The sequence below is a fragment of the Mercenaria mercenaria genome, chromosome 13 (assembly GCF_021730395.1).
Source record: "Mercenaria mercenaria strain notata chromosome 13, MADL_Memer_1, whole genome shotgun sequence".
Classification (NCBI taxonomy): Eukaryota; Metazoa; Mollusca; class Bivalvia; order Venerida; family Veneridae; genus Mercenaria; species Mercenaria mercenaria.
In genome coordinates, this window is record NC_069373.1 from 62,110,154 (window position 1) to 62,135,017 (window position 24,864).

General features: G+C 35.8%; 1 protein-coding gene across 1 annotated transcript in view; it reads left to right on the forward strand.

Annotated features, from left to right (window-relative positions):
- The first annotated feature begins 2,116 nt into the window (after nucleotides 1–2,116).
- Nucleotides 2,117–24,864, forward strand: part of LOC123528736 (protein NEDD1-like) — a 33,220-nt gene continuing 10,472 nt past the window's right edge. Inside the window, exons 1-11 of the mRNA XM_045308693.2 lie at nucleotides 2,117–2,198; nucleotides 7,554–7,706; nucleotides 8,535–8,623; nucleotides 9,148–9,264; nucleotides 10,963–11,103; nucleotides 14,709–14,935; nucleotides 15,354–15,546; nucleotides 16,754–16,850; nucleotides 17,089–17,151; nucleotides 20,665–20,766; nucleotides 21,143–21,291. Of these exons, the coding sequence (XP_045164628.2) occupies nucleotides 7,583–7,706; nucleotides 8,535–8,623; nucleotides 9,148–9,264; nucleotides 10,963–11,103; nucleotides 14,709–14,935; nucleotides 15,354–15,546; nucleotides 16,754–16,850; nucleotides 17,089–17,151; nucleotides 20,665–20,766; nucleotides 21,143–21,291 (1,302 nt within the window). The 5' untranslated portion in view covers nucleotides 2,117–2,198; nucleotides 7,554–7,582. The remainder of the gene's footprint in view (nucleotides 2,199–7,553; nucleotides 7,707–8,534; nucleotides 8,624–9,147; nucleotides 9,265–10,962; nucleotides 11,104–14,708; nucleotides 14,936–15,353; nucleotides 15,547–16,753; nucleotides 16,851–17,088; nucleotides 17,152–20,664; nucleotides 20,767–21,142; nucleotides 21,292–24,864) is intronic.

Sequence of the window (24,864 nt, forward strand, 5' to 3'; positions counted from 1 at the left end):
AATTAAGAAACATTTTTATCAAGACAGTGAAATACTAATAGCATGAACATAATCACTTGTCCCAAGCTGCGAATACCCTGGCTTGTGTGGACCTATACTTTTCCCGCTGCATCCTACGTAGGCCCAGTCCCGACACCAACCTCTCCGAATTCCCTGATTCGTCTGCTGCTGCTGAAATACCAGCAATAAATGACTTAATGATTACTGATATTACCTACTATTTTATATATTCTGTCAAACAAAGTAAATAATAAATAATCTATATATGGGCCATTCCATGAGAAAACCTATTAGTGACATGATATAGTAATTGCATAAGAAGTACTTAAAATACTGGAAAATCATTATTTTTCTGATATTCATGCAGAAACTAGAAACAAATATATTGTAAAACAGTTATCTGCCATAATTTACATTAGATAAAAGGTCTAATATAAAACCAAAAATATACACTCGAGTTATTTTTCAGTAATATCATGTAAAACGGTTATTAAATATTCAGATGTATGATGTTTAGACGTGATACGTATAATTTGTTGTATTTTTGACTTGAAAAATACACGCCATGCAAGACGATGTCATAATGCTTTCAATTTGTAACTCTTGAAATAGTGAAGATAATTACTTCAAATTTTAAGATTTTAAAGATAAAAGAATGTTCTAAATGAATATTTTGTTATCTTAATTTTGATTTTTTGTCACTAATACAGGTTTCCTCATGGAACGGCCCATTATTTCTTTTTAATTCTGGTACTTTTAAATAAATATTTCTCATTTATTTCTCATTCGTTTTAACTAATCCATTCAATATACAGAATCTCTTGATTGAATTAACACCTATTGTTATATGTTCCTGTTATAACACATTATTTCCTATGATTGGATTAACTTGATAATGCATTGATTACTTGTATATTTGAATTTGTTTGCTTTTATAATGTGATTATGATCTGTATATTGTTTATTTCCTTCTGACCAGATTTTACAATAATATATAAAATAAAATAAAAATATTATTAAATGGTAAAAGGTAGTTAATCAGATTTTGGTCAGCTAATGGAATGTAAACATACAGACTGTATAACTCTAGGTAATGGGCCTTTACTGTATATATCTGAATAATGTATATATAATGTATAGTTCAGCCAGAAAATTACATATTTGCCAAAAAAGTAGTTAGACAATTCGGAATATGATAGATATTCCGCAATAGATATTGTTTACTGAAGTCAAGTAATTCAAGAAATCAGTAATAATAATAACATGAATATAACTTACCTGTGTCACAGGTTCTATGTTGCCAGTTGCCACACGAGTTGCAGGCAATGGCATGTTGACGCGGTCTGACTTCGTTTCTACACTTAATGCAAGGATACTCCATAAATATTATTGGTTGAATATAATAGTTATAACTTTTTTCACATTAAACTTTAGATCCTTGTTTACAAACATCTTGTTTTATCCATTATCCCTTTGTCCTTATGCAGTTGTAACAATTTCATTTATAACATAACATTATAATTTCATTTAATTTTATTAATAAATAACAGAAACATGACTTTTTCACAATATAAATATCAGATATAATTTCACAACAATGCTATAACATTCTAAAACTAATGGTTTACAACATTCTAATTAAAAACTATGCATGTAAAACAATATAATGAACATAATAATATTTACCAAATTAACTTAAATAATATGTATTTACATATATAATTTTTAAGGGGGGTGTTTTAACCTGGTAATTTTTGGAAGGGGGGTGGTTTGACCAGAAAAGGGGGACGTTTTGACCAAAAGGGGTGGAGGGGGGGGGGGGTGTTGACTAGGGGACGTTTTGACTAACATCCGGCAAAATGGCGGATAAGAATTAAATGTCTCGAAAAGAGAATTTCAAAGAAGCGTAAAGGAGTAAATTCAGCGGGTTGTATTTAACGAACTATTGTTTTCTTATACAAAAATTAACACCGACTTTCTTTTTGTTTTACTAAAGTAGCGGTATAGTTCTTCTCTGAAAATCTGAGCAGCCGGATTTAGTGGTGTTCAGCCTAGATAGATAGCGGGAATGAAAATATTTTCGTTGAAACTCAATTATACATATTTACAGGTACTTCCGACATAAACAGAGCGCGAGATATCGAAAACAATCCTACTTGTTTTTGATTGTTTGAAATGTTGTTTTGCCAGTCTTCCTAGTGAGGCAACTTTCTGATTATTTTATTTTAACAATTGGCTGCATTTTAATGGGAAGTTTTGCTCGTTTTGCCATGATTTCAGCGCTATTTAGATATATATCCTAGTCAAATCCTGTTTGATCAATTGTTTCCCTGTCTGACTCAAAGTGACCTTTTTATGCCTATCAGTTGTAACACTGTCTAATTTAACTTGCAGTAATGATGAATATGATAACGCACCAGGATGCTGTATAAGGCACCTAACCTGTTGCCACAATGCCCTTTAGTTAGTCTAAATAATGAGACCTCGGGCAGACCGATTTTACATTTTGATATTTTACGTTGTCTACCTAGAGGTCTCAACCAGAAACAATCAAAACTGTGGTGGAAACTGTGGTCAATTGAAATTACGATTTATTAGTAGTCACGATTTTTCTTTAGCCCTAACTGCTTACCTGTTGTTTTAAATCATAAAAAGTAAATAAAAAACATAAGAACAGGACATATTTATCAAGAATTTCTGTTGTAAAAAATTTAAACCTCTAATGTTTCAATCGTCTTCATGTAATGGCGGTCGGAGGCGTGACCAATGAAAACGCTTCGTGTAGTAATGTGTTTACCGGTGATCGGCCATTTTCCGATATGTAGTACACTCGTGTTAAACCTTGGCATTTTTTTAACTCAATAACTGTCATAGTTTGAATTTTTCTCAAGAAATCTCGGTAATATATACATCATTGAAAAGGAAAAATTACAGGCTTTCTGTGTATGTATTTCTTTTTTTTATCCGTTGCATTATCATAACATAATTCCCGCCCAACAGATTCCATTGGGTGTTACTTACGCAAAGAAGAGGACAGTGCTACCACATTCTTTACCTTTTCTGGTTTGTACGCGGAGGCGGATATCGACAAGTCAAAATAATATAACGATATTCAACTCTCGAGTACAATTATTTGGACTACCCTTTAGTCAGTGGTTAGGCAAGAAAAATTTTGCTTCAGATTCTGAGCAGACTGTACAACTACAACAGTTGTGGCGAAATCCTGTCGGACCTGTACAACAAAAAATGGAAATGTCCGACAAGTAGAGTCAGGGTATCGGACCGTATGTCCGATAGGGAGATACAGAGCAAGCACGGGGCTCGGATAAGCTCAAATGTTATCTCAAAGCAAAATTCAAGTTGCCAGATTTGTTTTCATTCATACTTGCTAATTACCACCAATCAGGGGAGATTGTTGACAATTTGCATGATGTCAAAATGAGTGTTTAATACACATTGGCATAATTTAAGCTCCGTCTAATTCAGGTACTCGTGAGATTTTTGCGAGAAGTGTGAAGGCAAATAAAAAATTTCTGTTTCAAATTCAACATTTGGCCAATTAGCACTGCATTTACATCTTTGACACTTTGCATTTAATTGTCAACAAGTTTAAGTGCAAAAACAACGTTTGGTAAAGAAATTGTTGATTAACCAAGCGATCAACTGGTATTGATACACAATTATTTGGTATCCATGGTAGAATAACGACATGTAAGCTGCTTGTAAGAAGTATCAGTTACGTAAAAATGACTTTCATCAATGGATTTATTTGAATATGTTTTTTTAGTTTTCACAGTCTACTTTTTTTTTTCGAGTGGCAAGTACTGTTCATGCCAAAGTGGTGACTCAGTGTTAATAATTAACCCCACCTCATCCCGCCTTCATTCAAGATATAGCACAAAAAACATCGGCAGGTTAGATGTACAGTGTTGGCTTGAACTTTTGTAAACAACTTTTGTGCCCCCCCATGAGTGATGGGGGCATATAGATTTGCTCTTGTCTGTCCGTCCGTCCTCCGTCCTTCCGAGAATGTTGTGTTGCGCCTAGCTCCAAAAGTATTTGACGTAGAGTCACAAAACTTTACAGGAATGTTGGTCAGCATGTGTAGTTGTGCACCTGGGGTTTCGCATCCGGATTCATTCAGTCTTGTAGGAGTTATGGCCCCTGACTGTAAAATTGGTAATTTTAGTGTTGTGTCGCGCCTAGCTCCAGAAGTATATGACGTAGTCATAAAACTTTACAGGAATGTTGGTCAGCATGTGTAGTTGTGCACCTGGGGTTTCGCGTCGGATTTATTCAGTCATGTAGGAATTATGGCCCCTGACTTAGTGAAAAATTGGGTCATTATAATGTTGTGTTGTGCGTAGCTCCAAAAGTATTTGACCTAGAGTCACCAAAGTTTACAGGAATGTTGGTCAGCATGTGCAATTCAGGGCTCACACCGGCCTCCAAGAAATAATAGCCAACTTTTGAAACTATAAAAAAATAATAGCCAAAACTGATGCGGACTTTTGCATGTAATGTTTATAATTGAAAAAAACAAGTTTTTTTTTATTGCTTTGAAAAGTTGTAGCCCCAACAGGGGTGTGGGAATTTGGGATTCAGGAAAATTACCTCTTATTGGGGGGTCCCCCTAAAATGCTTTCAAAGATAAGACCTTAAAATGCTACATTCTGATGGATTCTGAAGGCATTTACTGGACACATATTTATAGCTTGCATAAGGCAGCTGAAATGATTGACATGTCTGCCATTGTTGACTGGGCAATAGCTCAAACCCCATTCGTGCACACACAATATGGGCACAGTTGCACACAAGGGAACGTTTTCAGTATCAATCATGTTTATACATTTTCTTTTTATATATCAAAAGTGTTTCCATGATTCTTTTAACCACAACTGCACTTAAATTGCCCCAAAAGTACAAAACAATCGGGTCGCGAAAATACCTGATATTTGGCACACTATTCAATTACAGCTTTTTGTCAACATGTTTCCAAGGCTTTTTTCAATAAATAATATTTTTATGTGTTTTAGAACGCTTCTACTTACGCTAATGACAGTATGCAGGCAAATTTATTTGTTGATTTTTTTTAGCTTGCCCGTATCGGCCATGTTACTAAAAATAGAAACAAGACTGGGTTTTCCGATTATTTCTGGGTTTAATGTGCAAAACAGACATTTATTATGTTAAAATTATCTTGGTAAAAAAATATCTGGCCTACAATATTTCAACATGTACATTCGCGTTCTTTTCAAATTAAGGAAAATCAAAAAACTTTGAGATTTTCTCACTTTCAAGATAAAAAAAAATTTGCCGGTACAAATTAAGTGTCGTCTGCCGACTATCGAGTTGAAGAAAATTTGCGTCGGTGTTTGCAAATGTTCTCAAAAAGTAGCCTGCCAGTTCAGTGTGACTTATATGCTGGGTTAGTAAGATTGCATTCCGGTTATAATCGGTTTAATTGTCGTCTGCATTCTGCCGCCTTAGGCAACGTTATCGGCATAGTTGACACCTGTTTAGAATACACGAGGCAATTAACAGTCCGCTTTATCGATTTTTCCCCACGCTGGCATGATACGCTATCTGGTGGCCAATAATCGCCTACCCCCCCCTCCCCCCCCCCCCTCATTTTATGCAGCTATCAATAAAAATATTCGCCACGTTCAAGTCGCAAATGGCAACAAAATTTTTTAGCCATTTTGAAAAAAATATCGAAATGGCGATAATGGGCGCGACTGACGTCGTGGCCTGGTAATTGTGTGCACTTCTGCGGTATTCAGCTTCGGATTCATTCAGTCCGTGAGAATAAGTTGAGTTTATGGCCCTGCTTTGTAAAAAAATATGTTCATGTTATTGTTATGTCTACGGTACTCTCCAAAATAATATTGACCTAAGATGTCACAACAGTTTAAGGAAGCTGCATCAAGCATGTTGCAGTTATGCCCGCTTGATCATTATTTTAAGTTTTTGTTACAGTTTTTTCATTAAACATATGCACCAGTACATCTATGTACCCAGGAACATTCCACCTCCAAAAAAAAAAAAGTTTTGTGTATTATCAATGTATGTCTTAAATAGTACTTGAACTGCAATCATAAATACTACCTTAAGAGCATTTGTTTTTATAACCCCCTTGATTAAAGTGTTTTCTTTTAGGATTTTATCTCAGCTAGCCAGAGTTATGGCTAAACACATAAGTGAAATAATACACATTAAGGTTGCCTTATAATTTGATATGTAGACAATATCTATAAAAAATATTATCAACCTGGAGTCATTAAACAACCAATTTGTCACCAAAAAGGGGCAGGAAGTAAGGGGCATACCTGTGTCCTTGGAACTACACAATGCTAGTAAAAAAAATAAGTTAAAATCTTTTGAAACAAAAAAATTAAAAATACAAATTTAAATTTAAAAAATTCATGCATATGCATGGAAATGATTAAATATAAAAATGAATATTCACATCAAATTGAGGACCTAGAAACAAGAAAATTATTATATAGCCATCTTTTGAATCACTTCACAATGTTGAGGTAAAATTAAAAAAAAAAGATATATATGTATATATATGTGTGTGCAATGTCTTCCCCACTTTTCCCTTGATAACTTGAGCGAGAAGTGACTTCTCCCAAACAATTGGACTGAGCTTGAGCCTTAGCAAGTCTGTTTTTTACAACACAGTTTTCTGAAACACCTGTTTATTTTACATTACTTCTGGCAAAACATCTCTTTATGACATTGTTTTCGGTCAGACAAGTTCCCATTCGGTCAGACGGGTTATCCAAGAATTCCAGACAAATGTTTAGCCATAATTAATGTTTCACTCTTTTTAAAATTTCTCTAACTGCTCCATCAGCATGATCTGGTTGTAGGTTCCCCACTTGGCCTATGGGGACTTTAACTGTTTCAATAACAATATGTTATTTTAAAAAATTATCATTTTTGTGCATTTTTCTCTCATCTGGATCACACATACGCTTGACTTTATTTTCAGTAGGTAGATGTTTTCTCCGCCATTGACAGCAATTTGTTTAATGTAGAATAAACTAATTTAAATAAAAGCATATACCCACCAAGTATTTATAAATTGGAAGTGTCTATCGGCGAGATGGTTGTGCCGCTTATTTTTCTTATTCGCATGACGGTCATGCTGATTAGTATCATTATCTGCATGACGGGTGTTTCGGTAGCATTTATGTTTGGCATAATGTATGTCGTAATTGAAAAACTAGCTATTAGCATCATGCTCATTGTTTAAGATATTAAATCAATAGATTAGACATTAAATTAGTTAGATAATAAAACAACACTGCAACAAATGATAATATTGCATACAATTTTTCTATTAGTTTATTTGATTGATATTTCATCAATAAAAAAATTATTGCAAACATAGCAAAAGAATGCACAGAAAACTTGCTCATGTATGAATGCTTGGCTCCAGACAAGACTGAAGAGGACTGTCTAGGAGTTAGAACCTCCCTTGCAAATAAAGATATCAAGTATTACAATTAGAAGAATGTAAAAAGTTTTATTCTTTAATACAGAATTTGGATTGAAGACATTACTAGCAAGGATGGATGTAAAACTTTTATCAGCTGGAGATGATATAAAGATATGGGACAGCAGCGACTTTACACTCGCACGACAGCTCAACCCACATGATCAGAATGTCTCCAGCGTTTGCTGGGCTGACGACAGTATCCTTTTGAGTGATGTATTAATTAATACGAAAAAGATAGAGATTGTGGGAAATGATTTATTATTGTAACTAAGCCTGTCACTGAGATTTGTCACCCAAAAGGGCTCTCTCTGTCTAGCACTCTGACTCATCCCTCAATTCAAGAAAGCTATATAGTACAGTTTATAGACTTTATTTTCTATTAGTCATGGCTATTATGCTATGACATTGAATTAGAACTGCTACATCCGCACTGAAAATTAATGATGTAACACAGTTTGTAGCAACATGGTTAAAATTTCAATGTAAAGATCAATATTTTAATGTTTACGAATTTAATTTAATTCTGAATATCATCGTTTTCATCAAAGTTCATTAAAACTTACAACAGAAAGTTTAAATTTACAAAAAAATTCCACTAGTTAGTTGATTGGGTGATTCTTTGGTAGACAGTTTGGTTTCTGTTCAATTAATAGAGTATTCTTTGGTCTACAGTTGAAGTACATTTTGGCCTACAGTTGTCAAACTTCATGGTATGATTACCTGTGGCCAGTAGAAGACCCCTGTTTAGTTTTTGGGGTCAGTATGTCAAAGGTCAAATTCAGTGACCTTGACACTGAAAACAGTTTCCCGTTAGTAAATGGAGAACCTTGGGACAGTTGTCAAACTTCATAGAATGACTTTATGGACCCTGGTGTTTAAGTGGGCAGACAGTTCAAGGTCACAGTAACCTTGAGAATAATAAAGTTTTCTGATCATAGTAAGTGAATGTTAAAAGGAGACATTAATCCCAACTAAGCAAACGGAAAAACAAAACAAATCATAGACACCTTAACAAGATACACAGATAGTTACCTGGCCAGTGCTTCAGTGCATGCTGAAGATATTGCTGTTACCAACATGAGCAACTTTGAAAGTATGCGATTGCATACTGGGGTAAGTAGAAGCCATTTATATATTTTATATTGAGAAGAAATGAAATCTCGCATGATGATGTTTCAAGAAAATTAGATATTCAAGAAATACACTAAAAGAGAGTTAATTCATTTTGAAAATGTTTTAAGCATGTTTTAACTTTTAGCCTGCTGGTGGCAAGTGATTCTGCCTTTGTGACCAACGCAGACCAAGATCAGCCTGCACATCCATGCAGTCTGATCATGGTCTGCACTGTTTGCTATTCAGTCAGTAAATTTTCAGTGAACACCCCTTCGAATATTAAATGGTATTGCCCAGATTGAATGATGGACCATTCCATTTCAGAAATTTAGCAGGGTAAGGGTTAAACTGTGAAGTTGATGAAATAGGACTATATTTACCCTTTGTTTTCCTTTGAAATGATCTTATGAATGGATCAAACTTATACTCACATTTCATGTGGAAAACTGTTTCTAGTTTGAAACGTTATTACATCAAATTATGCAATATGCTCAAATATTCAAGTCTAAAAACATGTTTTTCAGCCTGGCTGTATGTGTATAGATGTCAATGATACATCACGATATTTGCTCAATGGATCTTCAGATGGTTTAATTTCTGTATGGGATCTGAAGTCACACAAGATCAGTAAAACATACAAGGTAGACCTTCATGTTACATAATGATATTAGGCAGATGATTAACAGAACGGTCCTCTGTGGCTGAGTGGTTAAGGTCTCTGGCTTCAGATCACTTGCCCCTCATCGATGTGGGTTCGAGCCTCACTCGGGGCATTGAATTCTTGATGTGGGGAAGCCATCAAGCTAGCTTACGGAAGATTGGTGGTTCTACCCAGGTGCCCGCTCGTGATGAAATGATGCACGGAGGGGCACCAGGGGTCTTCCTCCACCATCAAAGCTGGAAAGTCGCCATATGACCTATAATTGTGTCAGTATGACATTAAACCCAATAAAATAAATAAATATTAAATAAATAAATGATTTACAGAAATGTGTTACCAGCTGGTACCATCTCATGTAGGGAACCATAGGGAAAATCTTTTGAGAGCAGAGGTGGGTTTGCTCCTTGGATAGTTTTCCAGAGTTCCACAGCATAATGATATTGGCAAATAACACAGATATATGTGTCTGGTAGATGAATAGCATATCTGAAGTAGATTGTAGTTTATATACAGACATGTAGCAGAATTGGTGGAGATGGTTGGTGTTAGCTAAAATACTGATCTCAGTTTAGAGATAGAATCGAGATAGAATCGGGTGTAATTGTTACTCCTTTCAAAGGATTTTTTTTCTTTCATTTTGTTCAAAAACGTGGATGCTAGGCAGTGGGATTATATATGCAATGCTTTTAAAATATTCTCCACTGAGCTATTAGCCTGATTTCAAATTTATTTGACTGAAGTATGACATGGTTGGTGCCCTGCCAAATTTCTATAAGCTACATTGATTTGTAATATATGTAAACCATGGCTGCCAAGGGATGGGACTACTTTTCTGTATATGGGTATTTGGAAGAGTTTAGAAATCCTATCCTAAAACCATAAGCTTTTTTTCTAAAATAATTTCACACAAATGTTTCTGAGGTGACCTACAATTCCCTTCAAATCATTCCATTATTTTAAAAAAAGATGGCTGACACGGGGCAGGGGATGGCTATAGTTGAAAAGTTTCTTTCTTAAAAGAAACTTCTGGCTTGATCTCAAAATAATTTCATACATATGTTCCTTCATATCATTCCACTGGCAGAACTAGAAACAGAAAAATCTTCAAATAATATCATGAGCATCATCTTTGTTTGGACTGCTGATCGGATTGAAATGATTTCACAGAAATATACCTTTGGTGACCATATACAAAATTAGTATGGGTTCTCAAAAATATAGCCACCAAAGAGTGATGTCTTCTCTTACATTGTTTATTTAGAGAGTTTTTCTTGTCAGAAACCGTAAGTCCAGTTTCAAAATAATTTCACAAGTATTTTTCTTGCTTGTCACTATTCCAGAATTTTTCAAGTCAGCAGTGGAACTCCAGTGGACAGTCATGGCCCTGTCATTATACATGTATAGAATAAAAGTGCTCAAACTAAGTCTGGTCTACTTAAAACTGACCATATTGTGACTTTCATGGTATTTTTCTTTCTAAGTTCTAGTGTCTAATACAGATATATTGTGAGTTTCTCAATTGTTGCATGCCTGTGAATATTAACCTCCTATGAAAGCATTTAGTTTGTCATGGATGTATTTCAAGATAATTTTGTTTTTGTTTATTTAAATGCGATGTATGCCAGTGCAAATATTTTTATTACTGTATTTTTAAGATAATATCTTTTTGTGCTAACAGGGCCACAAAGGACCAGTTACATGTGCAAGATTCAACCAGGGATCAAGTGCAATTGCTTCAGGATCTGAAACAGGGGAGATAATTATATATAATGTAGTTACAGGACAAGGTTGTAGACCCTTGCTTGCACCAAATGTTCAGGTATATGAATACCTATTCCTTCTTGCTTTCTTCAAAATATTTTAAATTGTCCTGTAGTGGCAGATGAGATTAAAACTTTGATTTAAACAGCAATAAAGATGTAGCATAAAGGGTTAAGAAACCCAGCTGGCACATGTATAACATGGCTTAAAGTATCTGAAAAAAAAGTTTGTTTGCATATTTTTGTGCCCCCTACCCCAATGAGTGGTGGGGACATATAGATTTGGTCTTGTCCGTGCATCCGTGCGTGCATCTGTCCGTCCGAAGTTCGTGAAGCGCGTAGCTCAAAAAGTATTTGTTATTAATTGATGAAACCTTGCATGAGTCTTTATCATGATATGAACTTGCGCACCTCCTATTTTTCGTCTGGCTCCACCTCCTATTTTCAGAGTTATGGCCCCTGAAATAGTCAAAAATGCACAAATTTTTACCATGTGACACGCCTAGCTAAAAAAGTATTTGATATAGATTCATGAAACCTTGCATGAGTCTTAATCATGATATGAATTTGCACATCTCCTATTTTTCATCTGGCTCCGCCCCCTATTTTCAGAGTTATGGCCCCTGAAATAGTCAAAATTGCACATTTTCACCTTGTGACACACCTAGCTCAAAAAGTATTTGATATAGATTCATGAAACCTTGCATGAGTCTTAATCATGATATGAACTTGCGCACCTCTTATTTTTCATTTGGGTTCACCCCCTATTTTCAGAGTTACGGCCTCTGAAATAGTCAAAAATGCACATTTTCACCTTGTGACATGCCTAGCTCAGAAAGTATTTGCAGGCTGTCTAGTGTCCCTAAAATTCCTATTTTTTCCTATTTTTTTTCAATTTGGCTAAAATTCCTATTTTTTTATCCCCCCACCAAAGGTGAAGGGGATATTAGAAATGCTCTCCGTCCGTCTGTCCGTCCGTCCGTCCGTGCGTCCGCAACGATCTTTGTCCGGAGCATAACTCCAAAAGTACTTGAGGGATTTTCTTCAAACTTCATACACTGATAGAACACATTGGGAGGAAGTGCAGTGTGCAAGAACAATAACTCTACCTTGCCTATTTTTTGAGTTATTCCCCTTTATCTTATTTTCTTAAAAATTTTTGTCCGGAGCATAACTCCAAAAGTACTGGAGGGATTTTCTTCAAACTTCATACACTGATAGAACACATTGGGAGGAAGTGCAGTGTGCAAGAACAATAACTCTACCTTGCCTATTTTTTGAGTTATTTCCCTTTATCATATTTTCTTAAAACATTTTGTCCGGAGCATAACCCCAAAAGTACTGGAGGGATTTTCTTCAAACTTCATACACTGATAGAACACATTGGGAGGAAGTGCAGTGTGCAAGAACAATAACTCTACCTTGCCTATTTTTTGAGTTATTCCCCTTTATCATATTTTCTTAAAAAAATTTGTCCGGAGCATTTCTTCTTCATGCATTGAGAGATTTTGATATAACTTGGCACAAATGTTCACCACCACGAGACGGAGTGTCATGCACAAGATCCAGGTCACTAGGCCTAAGGTCAAGGTCACACTTAGAGGCCAAAGGTCAGATACAAGAATGACTTTGTCCGAAGCATTTCTTCTTCATGCATGGAGGGATTTTGATGTAACTTGGCACAATTATACACCATCATGAGACGAAGTGTCATGCGCAGTTCCCTTCTTTAGAATTACTTCCCTTTGTTGTTACTTTAAATAGCTTTTATTGTAACTTTTTCATTACTAGTCGTAGGGAAAAAGCGAGACCACTTTTCTGTAGTACAACAAACATGCTAAATCCAATTTTGAGGTGTATTTTGACCAGTCTCTTCCTGATAAAGATTTTTGTGTGGACTTGCAATTTTTTTTTTTTTTTTTTTTTTTTTTTTTTTTTTTATAAAGATTAACTTCCCTTAGTTGTTACTATAAATAACTTATATTGTAACATTTTTATAATTGACCCTAGGGAAAAAACAAGACCACTTTTCTGTGGTACAGCATAGATGTTACTCTCCAGTTTTAGGTGTATTTTATTAATTTTATTATATATAAGGTATCTCTACCTAGTAAGGAGTTTTTTTGTGGACTTTAAAAAACAAAAGACTTACAATGATTACTAAACAACCACAAAATTAACATTCCATTTGCAAATACAGCTGCTAGAGTAAAGAAATTTGCTTTGACGGGCATATATTGTGACATTCTGGCACTCTTGTTCCCTGTTAGCTTTCCATTCCTTCTTTTTACAGTAGCCATATAGAAAAACATCATAGCTATACTCTTCATGAAACTTAATAAAATTTAGCAGTAAACCACCTCACTACTGACTTATTCTTTCTTCCACATCTTAAAACCCCTGATGCGGACCACATCCTTCAATTATGATATGCCCGGTGGGGGGATTAGCCATGTCTGACATGGCTCTTGTTTTTTTTAAAATCAAAGGAAGTTCCTAAAAAGGCCCTGTTTTTTCACTAAAATTCCTAATTTTTTAACTTTTTTGCAATGATCAAAAAGAGAAAATGTTTTAAATGTTGTTTTAAAGTTCTTCTAATTCAGAAAAAAACAGTTTAGCACAGTTCAAAGCAGTTTACCAGTGGTAGACGTCTTTTCTGTAAATAAAGCACTATTTGTGAGTTACTTTTATGTCAGTCACATAAAGGTAAGCACATTACATGGTCTTTAAAGTCCATATTTTAATTTGAAAATTCCTAAATTTAGCCCTAAAATTTCCTTAAAATTGTACCAAATTCCTAATTTTAGCCCCTTTTTTTTGTACAAATTGCCCTAAAATTAGCCCTAATTTTTTGTCAGGGTATGCTAGACAGCCTGTATTTGTTATAGATTCATGAAACCTTGCATGAGTCTTAATCATGATATGAACTTGCGCACCTCCTATTTTTCATTTGGGTCTGCCCCCTATTTTTAGAGTTATGGCCCCTGAAATAAAAACATACATTTTCACCTTGTGACGCACCTAGCTCAAAAAGTATTTAATATAAATGGTTGAAAACTTGCATAAGTCTTTATCATGATATAAACTTGCACACCTGTAATTTTTTGGCTGGCTCCACTCCCAATTTTTAAAGTTATGGCCCCTGAAATAGTAAAAAAATGCACTTTTTTCACCTAATTATGTGCCTATATTAGATGTAAATTCAGGAAACCTTGCTGGAGTCTTTACATGATGTGACCTTGCACACTTGGCATTCTTCTTGAGACTCTTAGCTCTTATCACAGAGTTATGACCCTTGAAATAGCCAAAATAGTGGATTTTTTGTTTGTGATGCTCATAGCTCAAAAAGTATAGGGCCTAGAATAATGAATTCTTTTCATAAAATGTTTGTTGAGGCTATACCCCATTAAGACTGCAAACATTTGTTATTGCCCTTTATTTGTGACAAATGTGCCAGTGGGGGTTGGGGGGGGGCACACCCTGTGTCCTACAGACACATTCTAGTTTCAGCCTTAAAATGAATGAAAATTGCATTTTTTTCTTTGCTTAAAAGTGGTTTTTACAGACAGGAAACATAAAATTAAAGTTAGTTTTTATATGTTTGTACGTAAAATACGGTATTTAACTGAACAATTTTAAGAGCATTATTATTTGATATTTGTAGGCAATAAAGCAGATACAGTTCAGCCGTTACAAAAAATCATTGTTTGGGTCTGTATCTGATGATGGTTGTGTGAATCTCTGGGACGCTAACACCCGGCAGCTTATTCACAGTTTCACATGCCATCGTGCACCGACCACAGGCCTTAGCTTCTCACCTATCAACGATATATTCCTTATGTCTGTTGGCCTTGATAAAAGGATAGCCTGCCATGATGTTCAGACCAAAAAGTAATGTTTATATTTTGCACTTTATAAAGGAATAAAAAAGTGTTTCTTAGACTATTGGACAATAATTTTCCTTAGACTATTGGACAATAATTTTCATCTTGAAAATAAGCATAGATATTCCTTTACATTTGTAATATACAAAATATTTCAAAAGTCTAAACACTTTTTCCTATAAGCAGAATGCCACAAACATATTTGACTCCTTATTTCACATCTGCTTTTTCTCTTGTAAGGTGATACATTTTATGCTACACTATGATAATAGTTTTATGTAAATCTTAGAGGTTTAAACTTTACAACATCAAACTACTCTGTATACATTCTCTTGCAAAGAATGTATGAAAAACTCGTGTATAAACAGCCTGAACTTTTTTCAGGTATTGTTAGAATTTTTCATCAGATTTATTTTTTGATTTAGGGTTGTGAAGATAATGACTGCAGAGAGCCCTCTGACATCTATTGACACAAAAAGTGATGGGGTCACAGTAGCTGTAGGTTCTACAAGAGGAAAGATATATCACTATGACTTGAGAATGGGTCTTATGCCAGTGAGGACATTAGATGCCCACAAGTCGTCTGTACAGTGTCTCAGATTCCAGGCAGAACAAAAAGTAATATATCAGTATTAAGAATTTGTCTTCCCAGTTTTGAATCGTTCATTGGTTGTTCACATATAGTAGCATATCAGATTAACCTTTAGCCTACTGATGTCAAATGATTTTGCCTTTGCAACCAGTGGTCTTCGGTCAGTAAATTTTCAGTGAACTCCCCGTCGAATAATAAATGGTACTGCCTAAATTGAAAGATAGATTTTGAAAATTCGGCAAGGCAAAGGTTAAATGAGATAATTCATCTTGACCTTTGAGCTACGGACCTGGGTCTTGCGCGCAACACGTCGTCTTACTGTGGTACACATTCATGCCAAGTTATTTGAAAATCCATCCATCGATGACAAAGATATGGACCGGACACGCCCATCAATGCACTATCCTTTAATGTCTAAGTGTGACCTTGACCTTTGAGCTACGGACCTGGGTCTTGCGCACGACACGTTGTCTTACTGTGGTACACATTCATGCCAAGTTATTTGAAAATCCATCCATCGATGACAAAGATATGGACCGGACACGCCCATCAATGCACTATCCTTTAATGTCTAAGTGTGACCTTGACCTTTGAGCTACGGACCTGGGTCTTGCGCGCAACACGTTGTCTTACTGTGGTACACATTCATGCCAAGTTATTTGAAAATCCATCCATCGATGACAAAGATATGGACCGGACACGAAAATTGCGGACAGACTGACAGACCGACCGACGGACCGACAGACGGTTCAAAAACTATATGCCTTCCTTCGGGGGCATAAAAGTCCCCAAAAACTTAATATCATCCAAGATACAGATTATGTATCTCTGGAAAGAAAATACAGATGATCCTTGAATTAAGTTACTACAAGCTTACTCCAGTCTACTTTTGCTGAGACAGTACTGCCCTGCAGCTTAAATGAGTCATTGAGCCAAAAGAAGGAAAATTGAAAAGGAAAATAACATAATTAATAGCACTTTTTCTAGTCTGTGATTGGATTTCATCTTCATTTTTTCTAACATCACCTATTATTGACTTTATCAGATTTATCCAAGTACAGTTTTGCAGTACAAAATTTAATTAGATCTACTTTACATTAATTGCTTTGTAAGATTTCACAGAATCTGATTGAAACAATTGAGACTCCCTTTTCTCTTGTTTATTACTGGCAACATTTATATGCAAGTCATCATTTCAGTTGATTTTCAATAAGTTAAACACACTTGTTACAGGTTGAACCATCCAGTAATAAGTCCACTTCTGTAGCAGCCAAGCAGCAACTCAAAAATAAAGGGAGACAACTTCCTACAATGCCAAAAGAAAATATAGGTGAGCAGAATTCATTGCCTAAGTATAGTAATAGATGTTTTGTCATGTATTTGTCTTAACTTTAAATTGGTCTGAAAAAATAAGGTATGAAAGCAGTTGATAGTTTCCAGGAAGCCTATGTAGACTTATTCAAGTTTAAATCAGAAAAAAAGATATGATTTTCCGATACAGATAGAGATAAATGCGCCAGATTGCAGATACTTTATTGTGGTTGTAATTGCTAAATTGTATATTGCAGAAAACACAGCACCCATGCCAGAAACAGGAATAGGAGAGGATGTGTTTTCTCCTCTTAGAGAAGGTATTGAATATCATTTTACTTGTTTAATTTTATAAGCTTGACTGTTCGAAGAATAAGGGGGCTAATGCACTCGCCAAGACGTCCATGTCTACATTGGTTAAAGTTTCTTAATAAGACCAAAATCATCTCCATTACTTAAGATATTCAATTGAAATTTGCTATTCTTGCTCATAGTGACAATGTACATTAGTATGACAAGACGCATAACTTTATCTGCAGGACTTTTAGAGATATGCCCTGTTCTAACTTAAAATTTTGGTTATACCCCCTTCACATCTACGATTTTTTCTTACGATTCCTTACAATTTGCCAACTTGTAGGCAGTCGCATGCAATCGTAAATAGCTCGTGGGTAGTCCTAAATAGCTCGGCACTACTCGCAGACGATCGCAAGCAATCGTGGACGTTGAGGTAATATTTTTGACATGTCAAAAATTTCTTACGATCGTCCGCTATTTGAATTATCGGTGAATAGCTCGTTAAGAGCTCGTAACAAGTCGTAAGTATCGTAAACAACACGTAAACCACTCATAAGCGCTCGTAAATGTATCGTAAAGACTTTGTTTTACGATTAAATACGATGTGTTTACGAGTTCTTACGATTTCTTTCACGATGCGGTACGAGGGGTATACGATTTCTTACGGGCACTTTACGAGTACTTTACGAGAACGTACGTTTGCTTTACGATTTATGAGAGGTATAAAAGCTGCCAAATCGAACAGTTCCTTTCAGTTGCTGTCAGAGGAGTGAGACATCAATCATATCTGCAATAATGCCACCTAAAAAGAAGATAGTCAACAAGAAGAGGAGAGCACGCTCGCCTTCGTGCAAATTTAAATTGCAAAATCATGATATTCGTAAATACTCATATCTAACACTCAACTACTCGTAACAAATCGTAAACAAATCGTAATGTACTCGTAAAGCCTTTGGTGAATCATGATATTCCGTAATTCACTCGCAACAGCTCGTAAATAACTCGTAAATAGCTCGTAAAACGATCGTATTGATCCGTAATTACTCGGAACAAATCGGTACTTTTAGTCGTAAATGCATCGTTATAACTCGGAATAAATTGCAATTTGATCATAAACAGCTCTTAAATAGCTTGTTAATGTGGGGAATCGGTGAACTTTTACGATTTTGTGCTATCCGTCGCAAATCATATGAAAAATCGTAGATGTGAAGCGGGTATTAAAGTATTTCAGTGTACAGATCATGTTTTTAACCATTGTATAGGCATAGGAAATAGAGATCTATATAATTGCACCTTTACTAATCCTACCAGGTGTTCTGTATTACAAAAGTGGATCTATTGTGACATTTTGATACAAGCAAAACTGTATTATCTGCACTATTATTTACCTACTGGTACTTCGTTTTATTATTGGCTTGTTAAAAGTTAATTTTTTACCATATATAAGTTGACAGAATCGTAGGAACCATGTCTTGAGGGGTAAATCAAACACAAATGAATAAATCCTTAATGATTTTGTTGTGCAAAAAAGTATGATATTGTGTCTTAAACAGTTTTCATTTTCCACTCAATTGTGTAATTGCAAGGGAAGTAAACTAATAGATCTTTACTTATAAGTACTAGCCCAAGGCAAGAGTTGTCATTCTTTGTGGATCACAACTTTAAATTAAAAAATAAAACTTCTGTTATTGATATTAACAAAACTATCATAAACTTCACATTTGTGAAATCATTTTTGGTTATTTCAAGGACTTGGAAATTAATTTCTAGACTTTATTTAATGTAATTCTATCATTGAAAATTTTAGGGCCTATCTCTACATTGTAGATGCAGAATTAATACTTCAGTCTGAACTTTCAGCTATTAACACAAGGTTGTGGCATCAAGTCTCATAACATGAAGTTTAAAACTTCTTATTAGAAAATGTAAGATTGACATTTTGCATACAAATTGCTCTCTCCAAAGTCAGTGCAGATATTGATAAGTTAGAGTTGGATGGATCATCCTCAGGGGTCATGTCCTACAACTGTGAATTGTATTTTGGCACAGTAATGTCCCTTTTTATGCCCAAACTTTGTGGGGGGGCATATAGATTTGCCATTGTCCTTCCGTCCGTCTGAGAATGTTGTGTTGCGCCTAGCTCCAAAAGTATTTGACGTAGAGTCACAAAACTTTACAGGAACGTTGGTCAGCATGTGCAGTTGTGCACCTGGGGTTTCGCGTCCGGATTCATTCAGTCTTGTAGGAGTTGTGGCCCCTGACTTGGTAAAAATTGGTCATTTTAGTGTTGTGTCGCGCCTAGCTCCAAAAGTATTTGACATAGTCACAAAACTTGACAGGAATGTTGGTCAGCATGTGTAGTTGTGCACCTGGGGTTTCGCGTCCAGATTCATTCAGTCATGTAGGAGTTATGGCCCCTGACTTAGTAAAAGATTGGTCATTTTAATGTTTTGTCGCATGTAGCTCCAAAAAGTATTTGACCTAGAGTCACTAAAGTTTACAGGAATGTTGGTCAGCATGTGCAGTTGTGCACCTGGGGTTTCGCGTCCGGATTCTTTCAGTATTGTAGGAGTTACGGCCCCAGACTTAGTTAAAGATTGGTCATTTTAATGTTGTGTCGCGTGTAGCTCCAAAAGTATTTGACCTAGAGTCACCAAAGTTTACAGGAATGTTGGTCAGCATGTGCAGTTGTGCACCTGGGGTTTCGCATCCAGATTCATTCAGTATTGTAGGAGTTATGGCCCCTGACCTAGGAATGTATTTTAATGTATGTGGTGATAGACAGGTATCTAAAAATCTCAAGAAAGCATATATGTTTATTTGTACATTATATATGGTTATTTTTTGCATTTTTTATGCCCCCGAAGGGAGGCATATTAGTTTTCAACTGTCTGTCCTTTCGTTAGTTCGTTCGTTAGTACGTTCATTCGTCACAACATTAACTTTTTGCATGAAGGCACTTTACTCGCGAACCACTGCACCCAGGACCTTCAAACTTCACGTGCTGATACTACTTATTGAGTACACAACCCCTACTGATTTTGGGGTCACCAGGTCAAAGGTCAAGGTCACAGGGGCCAGTGTTAACTTTTTGCATGAAGGCACTTTACTCGCGAACCACTGCACCCAGGACCTTCAAACTTCATGAGCTGATAGTACTTATTGAGTACACAACCCCTACTGACTTTGGGGTCACCAGGTCAAAGGTCAAGGTCAAAGGTCAAGGTGCTGCGGGGGCATTTGTCACCATTAGTGACAGCTCTTGTTTTTAAATAGCAACATATTGTTTTCCCAAAGCTGATCTGTGTCCGTTGTCATGTAGCAGGGGCATCTGTGTCCCATGGACACATTTCTAGTTGGATTTGGGAAATGCAGGTTAAAGTCTTGCTTGGAAATTACTAGGTCTCTAAATTTGATGTTGATACTTGGTTGAAACTTCACACAGATGTTAGGTGCAATTGAACAAGATCACAGCATCTAGTCCCCGCAATGTTTCACTGTATGTCAAGTATTATTATTGTTGTTAAACTTTACAGGATACCAGGATCAATCTAGCGAGGAAATGGACTATAGATCCAATGGTAGTCTTCTCAATAGTAACCAGAATGCAAGAAATAGTGCAGGAGACAGCTATTCAGGTAATCTTATGAAATATACTAGACAGAAAAAGTAATACTGAAAAATAAACTGTACTTCTTTTAACCTTTTCAGTAAAAAAGTTTTATTCTGCCATACTTGTTCAACAGTATCATTGTTTGCTCTGAAAACAACACTTGAGCCACGCCATGAGAAAACCAACATAGTGCGTTTGCGACCAGCATGGATCCAGACCAGCCTGTGCATCCACGAATGTATTTCAAGTTTCCAGACTCTTAGGGATAACAAAGTCTTTGAAACATTCTCATGAATTTAAATAATTATTTGTAGGTCTATCAAAGAGAACATCTGATCATGTTAAAAGTTTACTGAGTATGACTTTGAATTTATGAAAATTACATGTATTATTTTTTCTAGGTGGAGTATTTTCCCCAATAAATGAAGCTATAGGACGAGGGTCAGGAAGTGGAGTGGGGTTATCTCCCTTGACTTACTCTGGGTATCCCCTGTCAGAGCAGAACAGAAACAGTCCTGGAATCTTAGATTACAACAGAATGAACAGCCAAGTATACTGAAAACATTTCCTTTTTAGCCCACCATCATCAGATGTTAATGATTTCTCGTTATCGCATCTCCTCAGAAACTACTAGGGGGATTTTGACCAAACTTTGTCAGAATGATGCATTGGTACTCTAGTTGTGTCCCCCTGAAAATCAGAATGGTTCAACAATTTTTAAATGAGTTATAGCCCATTGTTTATCTTGATTTCTAATATAATTTTATATCCAGTGGCCCTCCAAGTAGTTAATTGGTTTTTTTATGGCCTTACCTGTAGCAGGGTCATAAAGTCTGCAGACACTAATGAGATAATGATTCAAGTTGTTCATTATTTTCCTGTTACACCTCAGCAGTGGATGGACTACCCTAATAGATTGATGATTAATTTGTTTGGTACTCAGATTTCTGGGTTTAATTATTAGTTATAAGTAATAATATGTGCATTCTTTGCTTCTATAATAAGATAAAAATAATAATTGCATATAACTCATTAATGGTGCATTCTCTGTTTCCATAATAAGAAAAAAATGATAATTTCATATAACTCATTAATGATGTCATCTCTCTTGTTTTGGGCCAAGGTCACTTATTTTGATCTAGTGACCTACTTCTTTGTTTTTAACCTACAACATTCAGATTTGGACCACATGTAAAGTTTTGAGTGGCTAGATGAACCTCAACATGAGTTGACCTTGACATTGACCTAGTGACCTACTTCCACATTTAGTGACCTACTTCCACATTTTTAGCTCACCTTTTTGTAATCGCTCGATGTCCGGCATCCGTCGTCTGTCGTCTGTCTGTCCTTCAACATTTAGCTTGTGTATGCGATAGAGGCTGTGTTTTTCAACTGATCTTCATGAAATTTTGTCAGAATGATTACCTTGATGAAATCTAGACCGAGTTCGAAAACGGGTCATCTGGGGTCAAAAACTAAGTCACTAGGTCCAATAAAAAAACAACCTTGTGTATGCGATAGAGGCTGTATTTTTCAACTGATCTTCATGAAATTTTGTCGGAATGATAACCTTGATGAAGTCTAGGCTGAGTTCGAAAATGGGTCATCTTTGATCAAAAACTAGGTCACTAGGTTAAATCAAAGAAAACCCTTGTGTATGCAATAGAGGCTGAATTTTTCAATTGATCTTCATGAAATTTGGTCAGAATGATTGCCTTGATGAAATCTAGGCAAAGTTTGAAAATGGGTCATTTTGGGTCAAAAAGTAGGTCACTAGGTCAAATAAAAAAAAACCTTGTGTATGCGATAGAAGCTGTATTTTTCAGTTGATCTTCATGAAATTTGTTCAGAATGATTGCCTTGGTGAAATTTAGGTCGAGTTCTAATATGGGTCATCTGGAATCAAAAACTAGGTCACTAGGTCAAATCAAAGAAAAACCTTGTGTATGCGATAGAGGCTGTATTTTTCAATTGATCTTCATGAAATTAAGTCAGAATGATTGCCTTGATGAAATCTAGGCCGAGTTCGAAAATGGGTCATCTTGGGTTAAAGAGTAGGTCACTAGGTGAAATCAAAGGAAACCTTGTGTATGCGATAGAAGCTGTATTTTTCAGTTGATCTTCATGAAATTTGGTCAGAATGATTGCCATGATGAAATCTAGGCCAAGTTCGAAAATGGGCCATCTTGGGTTAAAAAGTAGGCCACTAGGTCAAATCAAAGAAAACCTTGTGTATGCGATAGAAGCTGTATTTTTCAGTTGATCTTCATGAAATTTAGTCAGAATGATTGCCTTGATGAAATTTAGGTAGAGTTTGATTATGGGTCATCTGGGGTCAAAAACTAGGTCAATAGGTGAAATCAAAGAAAAACCTTGTGTATGCGATAGAGGCTGTATTTTTCTATTGATCTTCATGAAATTTGGTCAGATTGATTGCCTTGTTAAAATCTAGGCAGAGCTCGAATGTGGGTCATCTTGGATCAGAAACTAGGTCACTAGGTCAAAGCAAAGAAAAACCTTGTTTATGCGATAGAGGCTGTATTTTTCAATTGATCTTCATGAAATTTAGTCAGAATAATTGCCTAGGTCAAATCAAAGAAAACCTTGTGTATGCGATAGAAGCTGTATTTTTCAGTTGATCTTCATGAACTTTGGTCAGAATGATTGCCATGATGAAATTTAGGCCGAGTTCAAAAACGGGCCATCTTGGGTTAAAAAGTAGGTCACTTGGTCAAATAAAAGAAAACCTTTTGTATGTGATAGAAGCTGTATTTTTCAGTTGATCTTCATGAAATTTAGTCAGAATAATTGCCTTGATGCAATCTAGGTCGATTTCGAATATGGATCATTTAGGATCAAAAATTAGGTCATTAGGTCAAATCAAAGAAAAACCTTGTGTGTGCACTAGAAGTTGTATTTTTCAATTGATCTTGATAAAGTTTGGTCAGAATGATTGCCTTGATGAAATCTAGGTCGAGTTCGAATATGGGTCATCTTGGATCAAAAACTAGGTCAGGAGGTCAATTCAAACAAAAACCTTGTGTATGCAATAGAGCCTGTATTTTTCAATTGATCTTTATGAAATTAAGTCGGAATGATTGCCTTGATGTAATCTAGGTTGCGGCTGAATATGGGTCATCTTGGTTCAAAAAGTAGGTCACTAGGTCAAATCAAAGAAAAACCTTGTGTATGCGATAGAAGCTGTATTTTTCAATTGATCTTCATGAAATTGGCTCAGAATAATTGCCTTGATGAAATCTAGGTCGAGTTCGAATATGGGTTATCTGGGGTTAAAAGTAGGTCACTAGGTCAAATCAAAGAAAAACCTTGTGTATGCAATAGAGGCAGCCTCAGGCTGTATTTGTCAATTGATCTTCATGAAATTTGGTCAGAATGATTGCCTTGATGAAGTCTAGGCCATGTTTGAATATGGGTCATCTGGGGCTAAAAACTAGGTCTGTTAGGTCATATCAAAGAAAATACTTGTTTAAACTCAAGAGACCACATTTTGGGTCCAATCCTAATGAAAATTTGCCAGAATATTTGTTTCCATGAAAGTCAAACATGTTTACACTTATGGTGTGTTTCTCAGGTGAGCAACCTAGGGCCGTCTTGGCCCTCTTGTTGAAGATAGAGGCTTAAAATTTGGACCACATGCATAGTTTTGTGTACCGAAATGAAATTTCACCTTGATTTTGACATTGTGACCTACTTTCACATTTCTCAACTTACAGCCTTCAAATTTGGAACACATGCATAGTTTTGGGTACCGAAATGAACTTTGACCTTGAGATTGACTTGGTGACCTACTTTCACATTTCTCAAGCTGCAGACTTCAAAATTTTGACCACATGCATAGTTTTGTGTTCTGAATTGAAATTTGTCCTTGTTTTTTACCTAGTACCTACTTTCACAGTTCTCAACTGGATGCAAGGACTGATGACCTGGATTCTGACAAAGTTACCTACTTTAAGGATTTTGAGCTAGTCTTGAAGTTTGGAACATTCAAAGATGGCTCAGTGGTGGGCCCCAAGATCACTCTGTGATCTCTTGTTTTCATAATAATTTTTCGAATGCTTATTGATATTTTATCATACTGATTTAAAACCTGTTGGTAAGGGGG